Raw genomic sequence first — 26,490 nt, 5'->3', positions numbered from 1 at the left:
GAACGGAGCTAAGGAGAAACTTCTTTAGCCAGAGAATGGTGAATATGTGGAACTCATTGCCACAGAAGGCTGTGGAGACCAAATCACAGATGTATAGCATGGAAACAGACCGTTCAGTCCAACTCCTCCAAGCCAACCAGGTATCCTAAATTAATCTAGTCCCATTTGCCAGCACTTAACCCATATCCTTCTAAACACTTCATATTTGGTAAGTGGAACTTGATGTTGTGGCCATTTCAGAGACATGCATAAAGCAGAGGGAGGTCGAGCATTGTTCGTCAAGGACAGTATTACAGTCACAAAAAGTATGGCTGAGAAATTGTCTACGGAGATAGTATGGGCTAAGGTTAGAAACAGGAAAGCAGAGGTCACCCTGTTTGGAGTTTTCTACAGGCCTCTGAATAGTTCCAGAGATGTTGAGGAAAGGATAGCAAAGATGATTCTGGATATGAGCAAGAGTAAAAGGGAGTTGTCATGGGGGACTTTAACTTTCCTAATATTGACTGGAATACTACAGTTCGAGTACTTTGGATGAGTCAGTTTTTGTCCAACGTGTGCAGGATGGTTTCCTGACACAGTATGTAGATACTGGATTAGTGGTGCTGGAAGAGCACAGCAGTTCAGGCAGCATCCAAGGAGCAGCGAAATCGACGTTTCGGGCAAAAAGGCAGTGAGCCTGAAGCGTGGAGAGATAAGCTAGAGGAGGGTGGGGGTGGGGAGAGAGTAGCATAGAGTACAATGGGTGAGTGGGGGAGGAGATGAAGGTGATAGGTCAAGGAGGAGAGGGTGGAGTGGATAGGTCGAAAATGAGATAGGCAGGTCGGACAAGTCCGGACAAGTCAAGGAGACAGTGCTGAGCTGGAAGTTTGAAACTAGGGTATAATAGGCCAACAAGGGGCGAGACCATATTGGGTTTGGTACCGGTTAATGAACATGGCCAGGGGTTAAATTTGAAGGTAGGTGAGCATGTAATACTAACCCAAGTTGGTTGTTAATTTAGCGATGGAAAAGAACAGGTAAACACCACAGGGCAAGAGTTATACTTGGGGGAAAGGCGATTATTATGCGGTTATGTAAGATTTAGGATGCATAGGATGGGCACAATTGCATTGTGGAGCTTATTCAAGAAACAGCTAATATGTGTCCTTGATAAGTATGTACCTGTCAGGCAGGGAGGAAATGGTTGACAGTGGGAGCCATGGTTTACAAAAGAAGTGGAGTCACTTGTCAAGAGGAAGAAGAAGGCTTATGTTAAGATGAGACGTGAAGTCTCAGTTGGGTGCTTCAAAGTTGCAAGTTAGCCAGGAAAGACCTAAAGAGAGAACTAAGAAAAGCCAGGAGGGCATGTGAGAAGTTGTTGGCAGATGGGATCAAGGAAAACTCTAAAGCTTTCTATATTATATCAGGAATAAAACTATTCGAGTAAGATGAGGGCTAATCAAGGATTGTAATAGGAAGTTATGCGTGAAGTCCGAGGAGATAGGAGAGCACTAAATGAATATTTTTCAGCAGTATTCACACTGGAAAAAGACAATGCTGTCGAGGAGAATTCTGAAATGCAGGCGACTAGACAACATGGGATTGAAGTTCACATGAAGGAGGGGTTAGCAATTCTGGAAAGTGTGAAAATATACAAGTCCCCTTGGCCAAATGGCATTTATCCTAGAATCCTCTGGAAAGCCAGGGAAGAGATTGCAGAGACTTTGGCTTTGATCTTTATGTCATCATTGTCTACAGGAATAGTGCCAGAAGACTGGAGGATAGCAAATGTCTCCTTGCTCAAGAAGGGGAGTAGATATAACCCTGGTCAGAACTAATTTAAGGTACTTTGAGCAATTTTCAGTTTCACACCTTAGGAAAGATGTATTGGTCTTTGAGTAGGTTGAGAGGAGGTTCATGAGAATGATCCCAAGAATGAAGACTAATGAGGAATGTTTGAAAAATCTGGGACTAAACTCGATTGAGTTTATAAAGGATCTGATTGAAACTTTCAGAATTTCAGTGAACCTTACTTTAGTTGCATGGAATGTGTTGGAATAGGATATAAGAAAGAGGATTCATAATCATCCAAAAAGGAATAAGTTGATGAGGGATAATCAACATTGTTTTGTGAAGGGTAATGTGCCTGACAAACCTTATTGAGTTCTTTGAGAAGGTGACCAAACAGGTAAAGCGGTTGCTGTGATGTATATGGATTTCGGTATGCTGTTGATAAGGTTCTCCAAGGTCGGCTTTTGCACAAAATACGGAAGCATGGGATTGAGGGCGATTTAGCGGTTTCGATCAGAAATTGGTTAACTGAAAGAAGACAGAGGGTGGTGGTTGATAGGAAAATTTCATCCTGGAGTTCAGTTACTTGTGGTGCACCGCAAGGATCAGGGCCACTGCTGTTTGTCATTTTCATAAATGATCTGGATGTGGGTGAAGAAGGACAGGTTAGTAAATTCATGGATAACACTAAGGTCGGTGAAGTTTTGGTATTGCCAGAGGATGTTGCAGGTTACAGAGGTACATAGATAAGCTGCAGAGCTGGGCTGAGAGTTTAATGCAGAAAGTGTGAGGTGATTCACTTTGGAAGGAGCAAAAAGAATAAAGAGTATTGAGCTAATGGTAAGATCCATGGTAGTGTATATGAGCAGAGAGCTGTGTCCATGCACATAGATTCCTGAAAGTTGCCACGCAAGTTGATAAGGTTGTTAAGAAGGCATCAGTGTGTTAGCTTTTATTACTCAAAGGAATGAGTTTCAGAGCCATGAGGTCATGTTGCAGTTGTACAAATCTCTGTTTCAACTGCATTTAGAGTACTGCATACAGTTCTGGTCACCGTATTATGGGAAGAATGTGGAAGCTTTGGAAAGGGTTCAGAGGAGATTTACTATGATGTTGCCTGGTATGGAGGGAAGGTCTTATGAGGAAAGGCGGAGGGATGTGATGCTGTTTTCGTTTGAGAGAACAAGGTTGAGAGGTGACTTAATTGAGACATATAAGATAATCAGAGGGTTAGATAGGGTGGACAGTGAGAGCATTTTTCCTCGGACAGTGATGGCTACCACGAGGGGACATAGCTTTAAATTGAGGGGTGATAGATATAGGACAGATGTCAGAGGTCGTTTCATTACTCAGAGAGTAGTAGGCGCATAGAACACACTGCCTGCAACATAGTAGACTCGCCAACTTCAAGGACATTTAAATGATCATTGGATAAACATATGAATGAAAATGAAATAGTGTGGGTTAAATGGACTTCAGATTGGTTCCATTGGTCGGTGTAACATTGAGGGCTGAAGGGCTTGTTCTGTGCTGTAATGTTCCATGTTCTATTCGTGTACCCACCCAGATGCCTTTTAAATGTTATAATTGTACCAGACTCCACCACTCCTGCTGGCAGCTCATTCCATACACGCACCACCCTCTGCATGAAAAAGTTGCCCTTTAGATCCCTTTTAAGTCTTTCCCCTCTCACCCTAAACCTATGCCTTCTCGCTCTGGTCTCCCATACCCTAGGGGGAAGACCTTGTCTTTTTCCGCTATCCATGCCACTCATGATCTCCATGTGCTTATAATCTATGCCACAACTGACATGACAAGCTTCTTGTATGGTTTCCTGATTATCAAGCTGTTCTGCCACCTTTAGGGATCTGTGGACAAGCATCCCAAGATGCCTCAGAGCTTTAGAGTATCCTGCCATTCATTTAATACACTGTTATTCCTTCTTTGAAAACACATCACCTCACATTTTTAGCACTAAATTGCATCTGCCATAGATCTACCTATCTAACAAATCCACTTATTCTGTAACCCAAACCAAATTCTCACTGTCAATATTGTGGCCAATCTTTGTTTTATCTACCTACCCATACCGTCATCTAACTGACAACTGAACAACTGGAGGAACAGCAATCTCCATAAATTCTACATGATGGAAGAGCCCAATACATCACTCCAATTGATAAGGTCAAAGCATTTGCAGCAATCTTTCAGGAAAAGTCCAACATCGTGATCCATCCTGGCTCCCTCCAGTGATGGCCAGTAAGCCTGACTCCACATGATAGCATGTGGAGGATTTGGAGGCACTGGATACTGCAGAGGCTATGGGCACTGACAACATGTGCACAATAGTTCGAATCCAGAACATGCCAGAGAGAGAGTGAGTGAAAGTGGGGGAGAGAGGCAGAGAGAGAGAGACCGAGACCAAAAAGTGGGGGAGGGGAGGGAAGAGAGAGGAGAGAGAGAGAGAAAAACAGACAGACACAAGAGAGAAGGACAGAGACAATGACAATATGAGAGAGAGCGAGAGCGAGAGAGAGAGACAGACAGATACAGAGCGAGAGACAGACACAGAGAGAGAGAGAGAGAGAGAGAGAGAGAGAGAGAGAGAGAGAGAGAGAGAGAGCGAGAGAGAGAGCGAGAGAGAGAGCACGCGCGAGAGACAGGGAGATAGAAACCCTTGACAGAGAGATAGAAAGTTTGGGAGAAGATTTGTAGCTTGGGTGCTCGTTGTGGTTCTGTTCACCGAACTGGGAATTTGTCTTGCAAATGTTTCGTCCCCTGTCTAGGTGACATCCTCAGTGCTTGGGAGCCTCCTGTGAAGCGCTTCTGTGCTGTTTCCTCCGGCATTTATAGTGGCCTGTCTCTGCCGCTTCCGGTTGTCAGTTCCAGCTGTCCGCTGTAGTGGCCGGTATATTGGGTCCAGGTCGATGTGTTTGTTGATAGAGTCTGTGGATGAGTGCCATGCCTCTAGGAATTCCCTGGCTGTTCTCTGTTTGGCTTGCCCTATAATGGTAGTGTTGTCCCAGTCGAGTTCATGTTGTTTGTTGTCTGTGTGTGGCTACTAAGGATAGCTGGTCGTGTCGTTTCGTGGCTAGTTGGTGTTCATGTATATGGATCGTTAACTGTCTTCCTGTTTGTCCGATGTAGTGTTTTGTGCAGTCCTTGCATGGGATTTTGGCCAAACTGGCCAAAGAACTACAGCAGAAACTGAAACACCTGATCAGCGGATCCAGACAATCTATACAATCGACACAGGAATTCTTGGACATCATCAGAAATATACACAATGACAAGGAAGAAACTATGGTCTCATTCGATGTAACGGCACTGTTCACCTCCATCGACAAAACCCTAGCCAAAGAAACAATAGCCAACCTGCTGGACAGACATACAGACAACAGGACGTTGAACCTATCAACAAAGACTGCATACTTAAACTACTGGACTTGTGCCTCACAACACACTTCACATTCAACAACCAGATATACGAACAAATCAACGGAACACCCATGGGCTCACCGATCTCTGGACTCATAGCAGAAGCAGTAATGCAAAGATTAGAACAAACAGTCTTACCACAAATTCAACCCAAACTCTGGGTCAGATACGTGGATGACACCTTTGTAATAATTAAAAACACAGAAATAGAGAACACACACCAGATCATCAACGCCACATTCACAGGAATCTGATTCACTAGAGAGGAAGAAAAGGACAACCAATTCCCATTCCTAGACATGATGGTACAGAGAACACCGAACGGAGAATTCACCACAAAGGTTTACAGGAAAGCCACACACACACAGACCAAGTCCTAAACTATGAAAGCAACCACCCCAACACACACAAACGAAGTTGCATCAGGACACTATTCAAAAGGGCCATAACACACTGTAGCACACCAGAACTACAAAAAGAGGAAGAGGAACACCTATACAAGGTATTCGTCAAAAACGGATACCCTCGCAATTTCATCAACAGATGCCTAAGGGAGAGACAACGGAACGAGGACATGCCGCAACCTAAACGACTAGCCACACTACCAAACATCAGGAGCATTTCTGAACTGACAGCCAGACTACTGTGACCACTAGGACTCATAATAGCACACAAACCAACAGCCACGCTCAGGCAACGACTCACCAGAACAAAGGACCCGATACCCAACATGAGCAAAACTAATGTAGTGTACAAAATCCCATGCAAGGACTGCACAAAACACTACATCGGACAAACAGGAAGACAGTTAACGATCCATATACACGAACACCAACTAACCACGAAACGACATGACCAGCTATCCTTAGTAGCCACACACACAGACGACAAGCAACATGAATTCGACTGGGACGACACTACCATTATAGGGCAAGCCAAACAGAGAACAGCCAGGGAATTCCTAGAGGCATGGCACTCATCCACAGACTCTATCAACAAACACATCGACCTGGACCCAATATACCGGCCACTACAGCGGACAGCTGGAACTGACAACCGGAAGCGGCAGAGACAGGCCACTATAAATGCCGGAGGAAACAGCACAGAAGCGCTTCACAGAGGGCTCCCAAGCACTGAGGATGTTACCTAGACAGGGGACGAAACGTTTGCAAGACAAATTCCCAGCTCGGCGAACAGAACCACAACAGAGATAGAAACCTGAGATCAAGAAAGATAAACAGAGACAGAGAGAGATAGAGAGCCAGAGATACCAGCTAGGAATAGAGAGAGACAGGGACTCCTGACAGAGAGAGAGAGACAGACACCCTAGACAGACAGAGAGAGCGAGAGAGAGAGCGCGTGAGAGAGAAAGAGAGTGAGAGATGGAGGAAGTGAGAGAGCATGAGTGCATGAGCTTGAGGCTCAGTTGGAAATTGGTGGTATGATGTTGTGGGGATAACAGACGTGGCTTCAACTGGACAGGGCCTGAGAAATGAATAGTCAAGGCTATACATGCTATCAAAAGGACAGACAGACAGACAGAGAGGGTGGGGTGGCCCTGTTGGTGAGGAATGATATTCAGTCCCTTGTGAGGGGGGACACAGAATCAGGAGATGTAGAGTCAGTATGGATAGAGCTGAGACATTCTAAGGGGAGAAAGACCCTATTGGAAGTTACCTACAGGCCCCCAAACAGGAGTCTGGATGTAGGGTGTAAGTTGAATGAGGAGTTGAATTTGACCTGTTGCAAAGGTACTATTACAGTTGTTATGGGGGATTTCAACATGCAGGTAGACTGGGAGAATCAGGATGGTACTGGACCCCAAGAAAGGGAGCTTTTGGAGTACCTCCGAGATGGATTCGTAGAACAGCTTGTACTGAAGCCTACCAGGGAGAAAGCAATACTGGATTTGGTGTTGTGCATCGAACCAGATTTGATCAGGGACCTCGAAGCCATTAGGAGGTAGTGACCTTAAAATGATAAGTTTTAATCTGCAATTTGAGAGAGAGAATTGGGAGTGTCAGTATTGCAGTTGACAAAGGGAACTATGGAGCTCTGAGGGAGGAGCTGGCTAAGGTTCAATGGTTCAATACCCTAGCAGGGATGGCAGTGGAACAACAATGGCAGGTATTTCTGGATATAATGCAGAAGGTGCAGAATCAGTTCATTCCAAAGAGAAAGAAAGATCCTAAGGGGAGGCAGGGGCAGCCGTGGCTGACGAGAGAAGTTAAGGACTGTAAGAGAAGAAGTATAACATAGCAAAGATCAGCGGGAAGCCAGAGGACTGGGAAACTTTTAAAAAAACAACAGAGGATAACTAAAAAGGCAATATACGGAGAAAAAAAATGAGGTACGAAGGCAAACTGGTCAAAAATATAAAAGGAGGATAGTAAAAGCTTTTTTACGTATGTGAAAAGAAAACAAAATGGTTAAGATTAAAATTGGGCCCTTGAAAAACGAAACTGGTGAATTTATTGTGGGGAACAAGGAAATGGCAGAAGAGTTGAAGAGGTACTTTGGACCTGTCTTCACTAGGGAAGATACAAGCAATCTCCCAGATAAAATAGTGGCTGAAGGACCGAGGGTAATGGATGAACTGAAGGGAATTTATATTAAGCAGAAAATGGTGTTGGATAGACTGTTAAGTCTGAAGGCTGATAAGTCCCCAGGACCTGATGGTCAGCATCCCAGGGTACTTAAGGAGGTGGCTCTAGAAATCGTGAATGCACTGGTAATCATTTTCCAATGTTCTATAGATTCAGGATCAGTTCCTGTGGATTGGAGGGTGGCTAATATTGTCCCACTTTTCAAGAAAGGAGGGAGAGAGAAAACAGGGAATTATAGCCCAGTTAGCCTGACGTCAGCGGCAGGAAAGATGCTGGAGTCAATTATAAAAGATGAAATTACAACTCATTTGGATAGCAGTAACAGGATAGGTCAGAGTCAGCATGGATTTACGAAGGGGAAATCGTGCTTGACTAATCTTCTAGAATATTTTCAGGATATAACTATGAAGATGAACAAGGGAGAGCCAGTGGATGTAGTGCACCTGGACTTTCAGAAAGTCTTTGATAAAGTCCAATGTAGGAGATTAGTGAGCAAAATTGGGGCACATGGTACGGGGAGGGGGGCAAAATATTGACTTGGATTGAAAACTAGCTGGCTGACAGGAAGCAAAGAGTAGTGATAAATGGTCCCTTTCAGAATAGCAGGCGATGACCAGTGGGGTACCTCAAGGTTCTGTGCTAGGCCCGCAGCTATTTACAATATACATTAATGATATAGATGAAGTAATATTAGCAAATTTGCTGATGACACAAAGCTGAGTGGCAGAGTGAAATGTGAGGAGGATGTTATGAGAATACAGGGTAACTTGGACAGGCTAGGTGAGTGGTCAGATGCATAGCAATGCAGTTTAATGTGGATAATTGTGTGGTTAACCACTATGGTGGCAAGAACAGGAAGGCAGATTACTATCTAAATGGAGTCAAGTTGGGTAAAGGGGAAGTACAACAAGATCTAGGTGTTCTTGTACATCAGTCAATGAAAACAAGCATGCAGGTACAGTAGGCAGTGAAGAAAGCTAATGGCATGCTGGTCTTCATAACAAGAGGAATTGAATATAGGAGCAAAGAGCTCCTTCTGCACCTGTACAGGGCTCTGTTGAGTCTGCATCTGGAGTACTGTTGTGCAGTTTTGGTCTCCAAAGTTGAGGAAGGACATTCTGGCTATTGTGGGAGTGCAGCATAGGTTCACGAGATGAATTCCTGGAACTGCAGAACTATCATATGTTGAATAGAGGAGCAACTGGGCTTGTATACACTTGAGTTTACAAGTATGAGGGGGGGATCTGATTAAGATGTATGAGATTACTAAAGGATTGGACATTCTGGAGGCAAGAAGCATGTTTCTGCTGATGGGAGAGTCTAGAACCAGAGGACACAGATTAAAAATAAGAGGTAGGCCATTTAGTACAGAGTTGAGGAGAAACGTCTTCACTCGGAGAGTGGTGGATATATGGGATGCTCTGCCCCAGAAGGCAGTGGAGGCCAGGTCTGGATACTTTCAAAAAAGAGATGGATAGACCTCTTAAGGATAGTGGAATCAACGGTTATGGGGATAAGGCAGGAACAGGATACTGATTGTGGATGCTCAGCCATCATAATGAATGATGGTGCTGGCTCCAAGGGCCAAATGACCTACTCCTGCACATATTGTCTATTGAGACCGAGAGTGAGCAAGACAGACAGACATGGACACAGAGAGAGAGAGGAGGAGAGAGAGAGAGAGAAAAAAGAGTTCGAGCCTGCAAGTGCATGACTGAGACCAAGCAAGCGAGAGCGAGCGTAAGAGCAAGAGAGTGAGAGTAAGAGATCGAAAGAGTGAGACCAAGAACAAGGCCAAGACATAGAACATAGAAAAATACAGCGCAGTACAGGCCCTTCGGCCCTCGATGTTGCGCCGACCGAAGCCTACCTAACCTACACTAGCCCAATAACCGCCATATGCTTGTCCAATGCCCGCTTGAATGACCATAAAGAGGGAGAGTCCACCACTGCTACTGGCAGGGCATTCCATGAACTCACAACCCGCTGAGTAAAAAATCTACCCCTAACATCTGTCCTATACCTACCACCCCTTAATTTAAAGCTGTGTCCCCTAGTAACAGCTGACTCCATACGCAGAAAAAGGTTCTTACTGTCAACCCTATCTAAACCCCTAATCATCTTGTACACCTCTATCAAATCTCCCCTAAACCTTATTTTCTCCAATGAGAAAAACCCCAAGTGCCTCAGCCTTTCCTCATACGATCTTCCTACCATGCCAGGCAACATCCTGGTAAACCTCCTCTGCACTAGTTCCAATGCCTCCACATCCTTCCTATAGTATGGTGACCAAAACTGCACACAATATTCCAGATGAGGCCGCACCAGAGTCTTATACAACTGCAACATGACCGCAGGACTCCGGAACTCAATTCCTCTACCAATAAAGCCCAGTACGCTATATGCCTTCTTCACAGCACTATTTACCTGGGTGGCAACTTTCAAAGATCTGTGTACATGGACACCAAGATCCCTCTGCTCATCCACACTGCCAAGTAGTCTACCATTAGCCCAGTAATCCATCTTCTTGTTACTCCTACCAAAGTGAATGACTTCACACTTAGCGACATTGAATTCCATTTGCCACCTTTCTGCCCAGCTCTGCAACTTATCTATATCCCGCTGTAACCTGCCACATTCTTCTTCGCTGTCCACAACTCCACCGACTTTCGTGTCATCCGCAAACTTGCTCACCCAGCCTCCAGGTCATTTATAAAAATGACAAACAGCAATGGTCCCAAAACTTTTCATGTCCCCTTCTTGCTGCTCTTAGCTCTCTCTTTAGATCCTTCCTGGCTACCTTATAACTCTCAATCGCCCCAACTGAACCTTCACGCCTCAGCTTTACATCGGCCGCCCTCTTCCCTTTCACAAGGGATTCTAATTCCTTATTAATCCACGGCTCCCTCACAAGACCCTTTCTTCCCTGCCTGACTGGTACATACTTATTAGCTGTTCCTTGAACAATCTCCACATATCATTTGTGTTCTTCCCTTGAAGCCTATTTTTCCAATCCACGCATCCTAAGTCATGCCTCACTGCATAATTTCCCTGCCCCCAGCTATAACTGTTGCCCTGCAGCGCACACTTATCCCTCTCCATCACTAGAGTAAAAGTCACCGAGTTGTGGTCACTGCCCCCAAAGTGCTCACCTACCTCCAAGTCTAACACCTGGCCTGGTTCATTACCTAGAACCAAATCCAGTATAGCCTCACCTCTTGTTGGCCTATCTACATATTGTGTCAGGAAACCCTCCTGCACACATTGGACAAACACCGACCCATCTAACGAACTCGAGCTATAGCTTTCCCAGTCAATATCTGGGAAGTTAAAGTCTCCCATAACAACCACCCTGCTACTTTCACTCTTCTCCTGAATCATCCTCGCAATACTTTCCTCTACTTCTCTCGGACTATTAGGAGGCCTGTAGAAAACTCCTAACAGTGTGACCTCACCTTTCCTATTTCTAACCTTTGCCCAAACTACCTCAGATGGCAAGTCTTCCTGCATCACCCTTTCTACCGCTGTAATACTATCCTTGACAAGCAATGCCACACCTCCCCCTCTTTTACCCCCATCTCTGACCCTACTAAAACATTTAAACCCTGGAACCTGCAACAGCCATTCCTGTCCCTGTTCTACCCACGTCTCTGTAATGGCCACAACATCGAAGTCCCAGGTACCAACCCATGCTGCAAGCTCACCTACCTTATTTCTTATCCTTCTGGCATTGAAGTATACACACTTCAAGCCACCTTCCTGTTGACAGGCACCCTCCTTCGAGATTGATGCCATGTTCCTAACCTCCCTACACTCAAGGTCCTGTATCTTAAAGCTACAGTCCAGGTTCCCATGCCCCTGCAGAGTTAGTTTAAACCCTCCCAAAGAGCACTAGCAAACCTCCCCCCAAGGATACTGGTGCCCCTCAGGTTCAGGTGTAGACCATCCTGTTTATAGAGGTCCCACCTTCCCCAGAAAGAACCCCAGTTGTCCAGAAAATGGAATCCTTCCCTCCTGCACCATCCCTGTAGCCACGCATTTAACTCTTCTCTCTCCCTATACAGAGACAGAGACAGAGACAGAGACACACATTATATTTGTGACACTATGAAAATAATAAATGATTAGTTTTACCTAGCTGGGGGAGATCCATTTCCAGTCCGTTGCTGAAAAGAGGTGTTTTTAGCCAACGAATTGTATCTTGTTCTTCAGCAGTCGGAGGTGGACCCTGTAGCATTCCACCAAGACAACGTCCTACAAGTAGTGCAGCAGTTCTTTCCAAATCTACAAGCCACACCCAAGGCTGAGCAGATTGAGGTATTGCCAAATCATCAGGCTCAGCACTTTCAATAGTACCTACAGCATCAGTCCCAAAAGAAATTAGTAGTTAGAAGCACGACAGAGTTCATGTCAACAACCTTTCTCTACATTTCTGAAACTGCAGGATTTAAGTTACAAAAGCAGATCTGTTCCCATTTGTTTCCTCTGAATTATTTCTTGTTACTGCAGCACAGTCTGCCATGCACCAGGGTTACAATATTATGAAGTTGCAGCATTAGATACGATCCAAGTGCCTGAGCACATCGCTTACCATGCAGCGGCCACTGCAACTCCTGTTCCTCTAAATGGGCCGCAGCTGGTAAAAGTCGGTTTAAGCTATCCAACGATGGCAATAAATCTAGTAGCTGGCTTAGCAACGGTCGTGCCACAGAGACAGGCAGTAACAGTAAAGAGTTAATGATCTGACACAGCATGCTCCCTGCTGCTGATCCATACAGGACACCTGCAAGACAAACAATACTGTAAAGGTATATGAAAGAAACATCTCAAGATTTCATCTGATTTATAACATTGTAGTTTACAACAAACAACAGGGAAAAATAAGCATAAAGCATTCCATTTCTGAAGACTGGACCGGATTTACTATTTTCACTCATCTAAATCACACAGTCTCCACTCAATTTTCCAGTTCAACAGTCATGAGGGGCTCAAATATAAGATACACATAAGCCCAGCAAAGGAGTTTGAACGATAGCAACAAATCAGATTCATAAAATCAGACAGCGCACTCTCCTGGCTTTGGACATCTGTGATCAGTTCAATGCAAACATGAGGTTCTTGGCAGGAGCATAAACATAAGTCCGGTGGTAAAGAAATGCACTAGTGGGCAAAGACATGCCATTGTGAGGAATCAGAATGCTCCTATGTGGATGATCATTCAGGAATCTGCAACTATGGGACAACAGATTTGATATTTAATAATTACATATAATATTGATACTAACAATAGCAAATGGATTACAACACTGAAAAGTATATAACTGAAATAAGGTTGGTTTCCTGATTGACAAAAGAATGATTGACAAAATACATTCAAGAAAATGGTTATCAAGAACTATGAAAAATGGACCTCAGTAGGTATACAAGGTGACTTGATAGAAAGTTTTTTACGTTTATGAAAGAACCTGACAGACATTACGATTACTCAAAGGCGAGATAAGCATCAGAGCAGTAGATATCAGCTAGTCACTAATGTATTCAAAAGGAAATTCAAAAAAAACTTTTTTATTCAGAGTGTGTTTAAACTATGGGACTACTGCAGGGCAAGACTGATGCAAAGCAATGGAAGACTAAACTAACGGAGATAAAGAAGACTGAGAGCAGTCCTACATGGAATATAAACACCAACAAGATTTTAATCTCTTCAAAAAAGTTAACAAAATTGCAAATGAGGCTGTGTTCTATTATTACAACAAAAAAAGAAGAAAAAAGAAGTAAAAGTAATCAAGTCACCAATACCTTGAAGCTTGTTCCTGACACTCCCATTCCAGGAGCTTTCTTTCAACAGTGTTGCAGAACGGGAGTAAATTTCAGTCGCATGAGGCAGTAAGAGCTGTAGATGTTTGTGCAATAAAGCTACACTACTGGAGCTCTAAATTAGAAAAAAAAAACAAACTTAAGTCATCAATAAAGATGAGCCGAAAATATCTCAAAACTACATTTTCCAAGTAAAGGTCCACATGTATACCTCACTGACACTGTTGATGTGACAATATGCCAAGAGTTGCTTCTGGAGAGAGCACAGAAGTTCATGCAAATGAGCTGGCTGGCAGTTTTCTGCAGATGATGTCCCCAGAAGCTGCTTGTCACTGTTTTTTTCCAGTTCTCCAAAAGCCTGATCCTATTTAGAGCATTAACAGTGTAATATTATAAACTAGATTTAACACTATTATAATGACATGATACAATGTAGAATGGGAGAACTTCCAATTGTTAAAAAGAAACATACAGAGAAGACTGAGAGCAGTCTAAAAAAAAAACATTTAGGAGTACGTTGCCTCCCTATGTAGGGTCTTCCTATGGAGTAATGAAGAACATGTCATTTTACAAAATTGTCTATTTTCTTCAATTTAACACAATTTTGCAACCCAAATTTCTGGTTGTACTTTTATCTTTCTTTGATCCAAACTCCCTCAAATTATGTTGATGGAAGTTTAATGTAAATTGAGAAAACAAATCTTCCCAAGAAATCATTTGACTGAAAGAGCTCAGAGCTTAATTCATATATCCAACATATATAACAAGCCCGCATTACCAGCAGGAATTAAATATTCGATTAAAAAATTGGAAATAAAATCTGTACTTCAGGATAATCAGCTAAATTAAGAAAAATCAGACAAACACAAGTCTCGTCAGATTAAGGATTTTATAGCACAGATTAAGCAAGAACTTGTCTGAAAGAGTTGCTAACAAATACAAAGCTTCTTACAGTATAGAATCCTAAATTTCTTAGTAGGGTCTTCATCAAGATTTCTGCCAGATGGGTATCAGGATGACTGGATTGGGAGTTGAATGAGGGATCAAGGAAGCTGCTGTAATTTTGTCCTGTAGAGGTGGCTTCAACATCAGAAGGTGAGCTATAGCCCAGCAAAGAAGCTACATGGGTATGGTCTTGTAGGCTTGTAAGAATAATATCCAATTGCATCCTCTGGAAATAAAGGTGATATTTATGTTAAATCAATGCATAGCTGCTACACAATTAAGCACTACAAATTAGTATTAAAAAGTCAAAAGGTTGTGTAGTAATTTTGCAGTTTATATATTTTCTTTGCTATAGCCAATTACTGGACAAATTAAAACCACACTGCAAATTACAGCTACATGAACTGGAAAATGTTCATATTTAGTAAATTTGGTGATTTGTTGTTTACAGCTCTTTGAAAATAACTTGCATTTATATAGCTCCTTTAATGTAGTAAAATAAATAACCTTAAAATGAATTTAAGATTCTTCCTAGCACAACAGGTGATATTTGGGCAAATTATCACAAGTTTGTTCAAAGAGATTTTGTTTTGGGGAATTTTGAAGGAAGAAAATAAGATGCAGGTTTTAAGGGAGGGAATTCTAAAACTTCGGGCCTCAGTAACTAAATGTATGATTGGCAACAGCAGGGTAATTAAAATTGGGAAGTTTTGTTGGGTTAGAGTAGATTACACAGGAAAACAGGAAAAGGTCATGGAGGCACTTGAGAATATGGATAAAAGTTTGAAGAAAAACATGTTGTTGAACTAGAGGCAAATGTTGGTCAGCAAGCACATGGTGGTTGGTGCATTGGACTTAGTGTGAGGAAATATATTGGCAATATGGTTCAGAGAAGCTCAAGTCGAAAGAGGCAAATTTATGCTCATTCAACAGTGGAGGTCGCATTTGGATATAGTACTAGCTCAAAGGTAGAAGAGAGAGGGTAGTGGTGGACGGTTGTTTTTCAGGCTGGAGGCCTGTGACCATTGGAGTGCCACAAGGATCGGTGCTGGGTCCACTACTTTTCATCATTTATATAAATGATTTAGATGTGAGCATAAGAGATATAGTTAGTAAGCTTGCTGATGACACCAAAATTGGAGGTGCAGTGGACAGTGAAGAAGGTCACCTTAGATTACAACAGGACCTTGATCAGATGGGCCAATGGGCTGAGAAGTGGCAGATGGAGTTTAAGCTAGATAAATGCGAGGTTCTGCATTTTGGGAAACCAAATCTTAGCAGGACTTATATACTTAATGGTAAGATCCTCAGGAGTGTTGCTGAACAAAGAGATCTTGGAGTGCAGGTTCATAGCTCCTTGAAAGTGGAGTCGCAGGTAGATAGGATAGTAAAGGTGGCGTTTGGTATGCTTTCCTTTACTGGTCAGAGTATTGAGTACAGGAGTTGGGAGGTCATGTTGCGGCTGTACAGTTCATTGGTTCGGCCAGTGTTGGAATACTGTGTGCAATTCTGGTCTCCTTCCTCTCAGAAAGATGTTGTGAAACTGAAAAGGGTTCAGAAAAGATTTACAAGAATGTTGCCAGGGTTGGAGGATTTGAACTATAGGGAGAGGTTGAATAGGCTGGGGCTGTTTTCCCTGGAACATTGGAGGCTGAGGAGTGACCTTATAGAGGTTCATAAAATCATGAGGGACATGGATAGGATAAATAGACAAAGTCTTTTCCCTGGGGTGGGGAGTCCAGAACTAGAGGGCATAGGTTTAGGGTGAGAAGGGAAAGATATAAAAGAGACCTAAGAGGCAACTTTTTCACACAGAGGGTGGTGGCATGTGTATGGAATGAGCTACCAGAGGAAGTGGTGGAGGCTGGTACAATTGCAACATTTAAAAGGCATCTGGATGGATTTATGAATAGGAAGGGTTTGGTGGGATAGGGGCTAGGTACTGGCAGGTGGGACTCGAGTTTGTTGGGATATCTGGTCAGCATGGTCGACTTGGACCGAGGGGGTCATACTGTACATGACTCTATAAACAGTCTGACCATTTAGGGAGACAAATGGGAAGTTAACGGAGGTGATGAAGGGAAGCATCAACTGTTGTGAACGCTTACTGTTTTAACATTCATAACCATATTTTACAATTCCAGGAGACAAAGATTTGATCGTGCTTAGATAAAATTCAAAATAACTGTCATTATAAATTTTATAATCAGTGCTTCACGTCTCTGACAATATCAGATCACTACTAAGAGAAAATAAAGGGATTCAACTGTTGTATGTATAAAAGGCTGTTAAATTTATAAAAAGGTTGCTATTCAATGTTATTCAATTAAAGTACCGCGTCAAAAGAATTGTACAAGTAATCTGAGTAACAAATAGTCAGAAAGGGAAATCCATTTTGCTTTTTAAATCATATGAAAATTAATTTTATTAATGACTTAGATGAGGGAGTCGAAGAGTGGGTCAGTAAATTTGCAGATGATACGAAGATAGGTGGAGTTGTGGACAGTGAGGAGGGCTGTTGTCGGCTGCAGAGGGACTTAGATATGATGCAGAGCTGGGCTGAGGAGTGGCAGATGGAGTTCAACCCTGCCAAGTGTGAGGTTGTCCATTTTGGAAGAACAAATAAGAATGCGGAATACAGGGTTAATGGTAGGGTTCTTGGTCAGGTGGAGGAACAGAGGGATCTTGGGGTCTATGTACATAGATCTTTGAAGGTTGCCACTCAGGTGGATAGAGTTTGTAAGAAGGCCTATGGAGTATTATCGTTCATTAGCAGAGGGATTGAATTCAAGAGTCGTGAAGTGATGTTGCAGCTGTGCAGGACTTTGGTTAGGCCACAGTTGGAGTACTGTGTGCAGTTCTGGTCGCCTCACTTTCGGAAAGATGTGGAAGCTTTGGAGAGGGTGCAGAGAAGATTTACCAGGATGTTGCCTGGAATGGAGAGTAGGTCGTACGAGGATAGGTTGAGAGTTCTCGGCTTTTTCTCGTTGGAACGGCGAAGGATGAGGGGTGACTTGATAGAGGTTTATAAGATGATCAGAGGAATAGATAGAGTAGACAGTCAGAAACTTTTTCCCCGGGTACAACACAGTGTTACAAGGGGACATAAATTTAAGGTGAAGGGTGGAAGGTATAGGGGAGATGTCAGGGGTGGGTTCTTTACCCAGAGAGTGGTGGGGGCATGGAATGCGCTGCCTGTGGGAGTGGTAGAGTCAGAATCATTGGCGACCTTTAAGCGGCATTTGGATAGGTACATGGATGGGTGCTTAATCTAGGTTAGAGGTTCGGCACAACATCGTGGGCCGAAGGGCCTGTTCTGTGCTGTATTGTTCTATGTTCTATGTTCTAATTTAATGCACAAATCGTAATTAAATCCATTGACTGAAAATGGCCTCCAGAACTGCTCTATTTAGTACATCTGGATTTCACAACACAACTTATATGAACAATCTTTAAACGCCAGGACCTGAAAATGTGGATAGATGCATGTGATGTTTTAGCAACTGGCAGCAAACAAAGCTAGAGAATTGAGATGTAATGGGTTCAGGTAGAACAATCAAGATAAGGGAATTAATAACACATGGAAAGATTCTGAGATGTATGGGGGAATGGAAAACATTGCACACCAATGGATTAATGAAATTTAAGTAATACTTTTTGGATGTTTTCAATTATTTGTTGACATATAACAGAAAGGAATAACACTACATAACGTGTAGTTGTAATGTATAGCAGACTATTCTCATCACATTACAGGCAGAGTGCTAGTGCACTGGAGAAGTAGTTAATGAGAATATTTACAGGAATAGAAAATGGTTATGAAGAAACATGGAATTGCTTTGAGTTGTTTAAGACAAAGAAGAAAGAGGGAAATTTGCCTTTGAGCTTTAAAAAAGTAATGAGGGACCTGGGTGGATTTCTAGGAATGACATATTTCATCAACAGAGAGGTTGTTAAGTCAGTGTGAATAGTTTTGCAATTTCACAACAAAATACAGAGGAACCTCGATTATCCGAACAAGATGGGCAGGCAGTATTTTGTTCGGATAATTGATTATTTGGTGGTTTGATTCAATGCCTCTCCTCTGGGACTCGAAGTTTTCTGAACTTTTCTTTTTCCTCGCTCTGCCTGCCTAGCTCCTTCTCTGAGTCTCAGGGTTTGCTTCTGAGCAGACACACTTGTGTGTAAGGGACCTGCAGCATTGCTGAAGCTCACCCCCCATCAGTTCAATGGGATTGACAGCGAGCACTTGCTAACTGCTCCCCATTCAGGAGATTAGGCAACAGCATGCTGCATCCAACACCGCCCTGGTCCGACCCCCCAACCCCGCCCCTGGTATTCAGATAATCAAGGTTTCTCTGTTTTAAACAATGTTAATGACCTTAATAATCAATGCAAAATCCAAAAAAAAAAATTCTTACTTGTCCTTTAGTTAAACTTTCCCATCTATCAGGGCCCTGTGGAAGTAGCGAATGTAGCAGCTCCATTCTTTCTCGCAATGGTGGAAGTAACATTGTAGCGCCAACAGACAATGTCTCTATAACAGCCTAAAACACCAAGAAAAAACTCAAGTCTATTTTAAAGTATTACAGGTACAGACATCTAAACAATTATGTTTCACACTTTCTTCAAAATCAACATAAACGTTTCGTAGATAACAAGAGATAACTTCTTTTTCTCCAAACTAATTTGAGCTGATTCAATTGTTCCTTCAAAACCAAAAAAATGCACAAAACACTGTTCATCATTCATTGTAAACACAACTCGGGTATGATTTTTTTTTCCTCACTGAAAGTGAGGAGGGAGGGCAAGTAAGTGGGTAGATTGGCCCCAGAAAGAAACTGACCCTTTTCCATCACCTCTCTAATTAAGTTCTGGGCAAAAACTTCAAGGGGAAATTTGCTTGACCAGTCACAAATTAAAACCTTTAGCCGTTAACTTAATAAATACTGACAGGCCATGAACCACCACATTGACCTAATTACTTCCCTTTGCAGGCAAGTGAGAAAGATGTTTTCTTTCACCACAACAGGAAAACAAGGGCAGCCATTCAATCAGTTAAATAAAACAAGTACTGCAGAAGCTTGAAGAATGCCTGTTGAAGAATGAGAATAATCTGTGAAAGTTTCAAGCTCTTATGTTAGTTCTTTTTATACAAAAGACATTGTTTGCATCATATCTATCCGACAGAATGAATCTTCTGCAATTCTATTCTTGCTGTATGCCTGTTTACTAAGGCAGCAATGGTGTTTTCCATTTCAAGTGATGATGGATCGCATTTAAGTCAACCATGCCAGAGCTTTAGGACAGTCAATCACAGAATGAGAGATGACAGTTTATATGAAGTGTTTGTGTCCAAGTGATCAACAGATTCATGGCAACATTAATTGATGAAGAACTCAGCACTAAACAGCAAAAATGGGAACTGCTTTTCATAAGTTCAAAACATGTTTGAAAAAACAATAAGCTCACTCTCACATCAACAATGCTGGGATCGGAGACCTCCATTCTCAGCTGTGAAGAATGGGGCAGCATGGTGGCTCAGTGGTTAGCACTGCATGGACGGGGTTTGATTCCAGTCTCAGGTCAATTTGGAGTCTGCACCTTCTCCCAGAGTCTGCATCCAGGTGCTCCAATTTCCACCAATAGTTCAAAGATGTGTGGGTTAGGTGGATTGGTCATGGAAAATGCAGGGTTACAGGGATAGTGTAGAGGTTTGGTCTCAGTGCGATGCAATTTAGAGAGTTGGTGTGGACTTAATAGACTGAATGGTTTGGTGCAATATTGTAGGAACCCTATGATTTTCTAAATAGACAGCTTGCAGCCATAAAAAAAGGAAGCTCAAGTTTTGACCTTCAATTTTAATGACATATTTTTTGCACCTCCTGGACAGACAAAACTCTTCAACGTGACAGCCTTCTCATAGGCACATCGCCCAAGTATTCCAGCAGTCAACAGTGGCAACTTCGCTGGCTCAATTAAATTTGCCAGATGAAAACTGAATACACTCCAAAGCAGTGAGTCTCAAGTCACTGGTAGGGAAATTATTGCAAAAAAATTCTGAAGGCACAAATTAATACCCTCTTGGAAAGGCATGGGTTAATTACAGATAGCCAACATGGCTTTATCAGAAGCAAGGCATGCCTTAGAAATGTTAGAATGTTTTGGACATGTAATCAAATGTATGGATGAGGGAAGTTCAGTCGATGTAGTTTATATGGATTTTAGCAAAGCTTTTGACATGGTTCCATGTGGGAGACTGATTGAGAAGGTTAAAGAACATAGAATTGATGGAAACATGGTGAGGTTGATCAGAAACTGGCTCAGTAATAAGACACAAAGGGTAGTGGTAGAAGGCTGTTCGACTGACTGGAGGCCAATGTCCTGAGATGTACCACAAGAATGTACCACATGGGACCCTTATTATTCATTATATCCATAAATGATACAGTTGAAAATGTAGGGGGTCTGTTAAGCAAATTTGCAGATGACACCAAGATTGGTAGAGTAGGTAATAGTGAAGAAGATGGTTATAGGTTACAGTAAAATACAGATAGGATGATCAAATGAGCAAACAAGTGGTAGATGGTATTAAGTGAGATAATGCACTTGGGAAGAAACAAGATAAAGTAGTATTTAGTGAATGCTACATTGGGTAGCTTAGAGGAGCAGAAGGATCTTCAGGATATTCACAGATCCCTGAAGGTGGCAGAGCATGAAAATAGGATTGCGAAGGAGGCATATGAGACACTTGCTTTCATCAGGAGAAAATGAGGACTGCAGATGCTGGAGATCAGAGTCGAAAGTGTGGTGCTGGAAGGGGACAGCAGGTCAGACAGCATCCGAGAAGCAGGAGAATTGACGTTTCAGGCATAAGTCCTTCATCAGGAATGAGACTTACTTTCATCTGTCATGGCATTGAGGACAATAACAAGGAGGTAGTGTTGGAGTTTTAGAGAGTTAGTTAGGGCAAAGCTGGAAGTGCTGGTCACTTCACTAGGGAAAGATGTGATAGCACTACAGTGGGTACAGAGGAGGTTCACCAAGATATTGCCTGGGATGGAGCAATTCAGCTGTAGGGAGAGGCTAGATAGGCTTAGATTATTTTCTTTAGAATGGAGAAGGTTGATTGAAGTGCATAAGATTATAAGGTGTAACAACAGGATGAGTAAGGAGCAGCTTTTCCCCTTGGTTGAGGGGGTCAATCACGAAGGAATGTCAGCTAAGGGGCAGGAGATTCAAAAGAGATTTAGAGAATCTGGGACACAGGAACCTGGGAATGTACTAGAGGCCAGAAACCTTAGAACATTTAAAAAATATCTGGATGAGCACTTGAAACATCATAACATTCAAGTATATGGGACAAGTGCAAGAAATTGGGATTAGCACATGGTCGTTATGTCAGTATAGACGCAATGGGCCAAAAGGCTTTTTCTGCGCTGTATTAATCTACAAATATAACAGGAACCAGAAGACAGGCTCCTTCAAAGCTCCATTTTAAGATTTCTTGCAAGCATGACACGAAGACCAGAGACAAGAAACACAGAAGGTACAAGGTAACAGCAAGAGGAAATGGTGATATTACATTAGTGAAATCACTATATCGGTGACAACAGCTTGACAACAGGTACCAACTTTGAAAACATTGACCTACAACACTTAACAACCATCTAACGATGCAGTACTTCTAGCTGAACTTGTCTCACGTAGATCAGCTAATGGATTTACTACATGCTCGTCATCTCTCGGAGGAAAGGGCCCACACTGCGATTACGCCTCGCCACCAAAACCAAATATCTCAACAGTGCTGTAATTAAGGGCAATAGCAATTCAAATACAGAAAAACTGTTATGAAATAACTCACCTCTTGGATTTCATCTGGTACAGACGAGTCCATTAATCTGAACAATAGATTTCGCAGTGGCCTGGCCTGTCTCCCAAGAATACTGGTGGCCACACCGCCAGCTACAGCCAGTGCCAGATGATTGGATAGTAGCTTGAGACAAAGCTTAAGAAAATTGTGATGCTCCCTATTTTTAAAAATAGTCAAAATGAATTTGATTTAAACCTTGAATTCCAGAGAAAGTATTTGGTGAATGTAAGAATTTATAATAGCAATGCAGCTTGAAAATATTAAATGGTGTCCAAACAAATCACCACTTAATTGTGAAACGTACACCAATGCATTTAAACAATCTTTCAAATACAAAATACTTTGTATTTGATACTGACATCAAAAACAAATCCAAATATTGTTGTAATTCCCAAACTCAAGATTATCATGATATTAGTCTACAGTTATTTAATAATTTGATTTGAAACTGGATCGGTTAACACATTTGCTCTAAAATGAAGGCACTAAATCTGAACACATTAACATGTTAATAAAACTCACTAAACCTTATAACAGCCAATCATACCTGGATGACGGGAAAGGAACAGGTGGAACTTCACTATTGATTCCATCACAGTACCATTCAAGGAACGATCGAAGGTGAGAAAAAGTGCTTTCTTCTAAATCAACACAGTAAGGTCGGTGCCAAGCTACAACTTGTCTGTCGTAACAAAACAGAGGGAGTGCTGAACATTCTGTCAAAACAGGAATTTGTCCAAAATACTGTTGAGGGAATTTTTGTTTCATTTTCTAACCTGTCTCTTGGTAATGCTGTCCAAGTTAAGCTGTGGGAAGTTCCAGCAGAAACCTGCTGACATGCTACTCCATCCAAAGCAATCACTTTTTTAGGTTTTGTGATTGGCCCAGTTGAGTTTCCTTGACCACACTGTCCCATAGAATTATTACCCCAAGCATACACCTCATTATCTATAATTAAAATAAAAATGCATAGATAATATGCACCAAAATATTTTTCATTATTAAACGGTATCATTCAGCAAATCAGAAAAATGTCAATATAAGAATTCAAAGCAAAATAAAATGATAAAGTTGTACTTTATTTTTAATCAGTTCATGCAATCTAGGTGTCATAGATAAGCTTACATTTATTGTCATCCCACACTGGGAGAAAGTGCGGATTGCAGACGCTGGAGATCAGAGTCGAGAGTGTACTGCTGGCAAAGTATAGCATGTCAGGCAGCATCTGAGGAGCAGGAGAATCAATGTTTCAGGTATAAACCCAAAGATTCCTGATGAAGGGCTCATCCCCAAGCCATTGATTCTCCTGCTCCTAGGATGCTGCCTGACCTGCTGTGCTTTTCCAGCACCACACTCTCAACTGTCATCCCAAGCTGCCAGATGGCAATGAAGAGTCAACCAAATTGTTATGGGTCTGGAGTCACATGTAGACCAGACAAGGACAGCAGATTTTCTTCACTAAAAGGGCACTATTGAACCATATAGGCTTTTACAATAAAAAAAAGTTACATGATTGCCATTAGACTCGTGCTTTTAATTCCAGGTTTCTTTTTTGATTTTAAGTTTTACCATTTGCTATGGTGGAATTCGAAATCACATTATCAGGACATCAGACTCAAGGTCCGGAATACCGATAGAGTGACATTATCACTAGGTTTCAGCCAAACATATTTCCTAACTCAAGGATATCAAAGGCTTTGCAAAGCAGCAAACGACAAGTAAAACAAAGGGGAAACATAGGCTTATATAGCAAAACGATATGGCAGCATTGCAGGCCACCTATTTAGGTAACAAAACCTGGGGTAGGACAGACAGGAACAGAGTGCACAAGCATTTAAAAAAAGCAATACAACCAAAGGAGGGAAAATGGCAAAAATCCAAAATGAATGACTTGTTACTTAAATTTGTGTACTAATCAGAGCAACATAAGTGAACTGATGCCACAAATTGAGGTTAATGGTGGAGGTATGATCCTAGAGCCATTATGGAGACATGGTTAAATGGAGATTGAAGTCACGAATGAAACTATACAAGGCAAATTGAGGATTATGGGTAAAAGCAGAAATGTGTAAATTTATCAGATTAGCTATGGCAGGTCAGACCTGATGGCCAAATGGCCGATGCATGCTCTTTTGTCTTACTGTAAGAATGAGTCTAATTATGGACTCAACTGATTTTCTTAAATTGGCTGTTTTAAGATAAAGAAAGTAAATAGAAAGTTAGAATTTAAAGACAGTCCATCAGTCCTGAGCCAGCTCATCATCAAGGACATATGTACCACCTTCCCTACTCAAGAAATTTGAAAGCGTTTCAGCAATAACCACAGACTAACACATTGCCATGGATCACAGCAAAGCTCAAGTCATCTGCTGAAGTGCAATGCAAAGAAAACAAAACATTAACTACCTGGTGAATTATCATAATTAATGTTCTGTAATCAGTCTTAATCATGTATACATACATACCCAATAAACAGGAATCATCAACAAGCCTTTTCCTTTAAAACAGTGAGAAAACAAGACTCTTTGTTCAGTACCAATAAACATAATCATTTAGCAATCAATCAGTGATGCTGTCAGCTCATGAACTACTTCATTGATTTTGTAGCAGCTTGTGACCAAATTGTTATGGACCAGGCCAAACCCCGTCAAAGTATACTAAGTATATAGACGAGACCTTAATTTTTCTCATTTCCTTGTTCCGTCCAGAGTAGAATAAAAACAAATCCCTACAGTGTGAAAGCAGGCCATTCAGCCCATCGAATCCACACCGGCCCCCCAAACAGCATGCAATCTCTGTACACCCCATGGCCAATCCACCTAGCCTATATATCCCTGGCAGTATGGGCAATTTAGCATGGCCACCAGTACATCTTTGGACTGTGGGAGGAGACCGGAGCACCCAGAGGAAACCCACGCAGACACGGGGAGATTGTGCAAACACAGTTTTCTTTGCATTGCACTTCAGCAAATGACCTGAGCTTTGCTGTGATCCATGGCAATGTATTAGCTATAGTCTGTGGTTACTACTGAAATGCTTTCAAATTTCTTGAGTAGGGATGTTGGCACATGCATCGTTGATGATGAGCTGGTTCAGGACTGATGGGCTCTCTTTAAACTCTAACTTTCGATTTATTTTCTTTTTCTTAAAACAGCCAATTTAAGAAAATCAGTCGAGTCCATAATGCGACTCATTTTTACAGTAAGACAAAAGAGCATGCATTGGCCATTTGGGCATCAGGTCTGATCTACCAGAGCTAATTTGTTAACCACTGAGTCAAATGCTGCCCATTTGAGAAACCTGAAGAAACTCAAGTTTTTAAAACAGCATTCTAAGTGATGAACAACCCAATGGACGTGACAAATAAGCCAAGTAGTATGGAAATACATTCATAAACAAAATGTAAATGATTTGCAGGCAGCTTTTAAGATGATTCTTATCCATTGTTCCTTTATCACTGACTACAAGATCCAAAATCACAGGTCAGACTTTAAGATCTAAAACACATTAGAAACCTATCCAGAGGTAGACAAGTAAATTCTTGGGAGAGCTAATACAAAATGGCACAAGTCGAGAGTGTGGTGCTGGAAAAGCATAGCAGGTCAGGCAGCATCCAAGGAGCAGGAGAATCGACATTTTGGGCATAAACCCTTCATCATTCCTAATGAAGGGCCTATACCTGAAACACTGATTCTCCTGCTCCTTGGATGCTGCCTGATCTGCGATGCTTTTCCAGCACCACACTCTTGACTCTGATCTCCAGCATCTGCAGTCCTCAATTTCTCCTACAAAATGGTATAAGCAAATCAATAGCTTAAGTTAGCGATAAATACAGAAAACGCTTGCTTATCTATGCCATCTCAAGTACATTTACCCCAACACATTTGCTTCCCATTTACAACAAACAATCAAATGTAATTATTTTTATGAAAAAGTGAGAAGATTCCTTTGTCTATACTAAGTATATTATACAAATAATATCTACACAATTCATTGCATTAAATCTATTATAATGGCCCTCAGAATTCACATTCCAGAAGG

The 26,490-nt window shown here is 42.0% G+C and overlaps 1 protein-coding gene across 8 annotated transcripts in view; it reads right to left on the bottom strand.

Moving 5' to 3' along the window:
- The window catches only part of herc1 (HECT and RLD domain containing E3 ubiquitin protein ligase family member 1), a 466,732-nt gene that overhangs the window by 333,995 nt on the left and 106,247 nt on the right, over positions 1-26,490 (bottom strand). For all 8 annotated transcript variants that reach the window (XM_072553323.1, XM_072553316.1, XM_072553320.1 and 5 more), the window contains exons 10-18: positions 23,226-23,397; positions 22,997-23,131; positions 22,441-22,606; positions 18,998-19,123; positions 14,584-14,802; positions 13,843-13,995; positions 13,614-13,746; positions 12,406-12,597; positions 11,949-12,170 (exon numbers count right to left, since the gene is read on the bottom strand). In XM_072553323.1, coding sequence (XP_072409424.1) covers positions 11,949-12,170; positions 12,406-12,597; positions 13,614-13,746; positions 13,843-13,995; positions 14,584-14,802; positions 18,998-19,123; positions 22,441-22,606; positions 22,997-23,131; positions 23,226-23,397 — 1,518 coding nt within the window. The remainder of the gene's footprint in view (positions 1-11,948; positions 12,171-12,405; positions 12,598-13,613; positions 13,747-13,842; positions 13,996-14,583; positions 14,803-18,997; positions 19,124-22,440; positions 22,607-22,996; positions 23,132-23,225; positions 23,398-26,490) is intronic.

This window comes from Chiloscyllium punctatum, chromosome 33 (assembly GCF_047496795.1).
Source record: "Chiloscyllium punctatum isolate Juve2018m chromosome 33, sChiPun1.3, whole genome shotgun sequence".
Lineage (NCBI taxonomy): Eukaryota > Metazoa > Chordata > Chondrichthyes > Orectolobiformes > Hemiscylliidae > Chiloscyllium > Chiloscyllium punctatum.
This window is presented reverse-complemented; position numbering and strand designations above follow the sequence as displayed.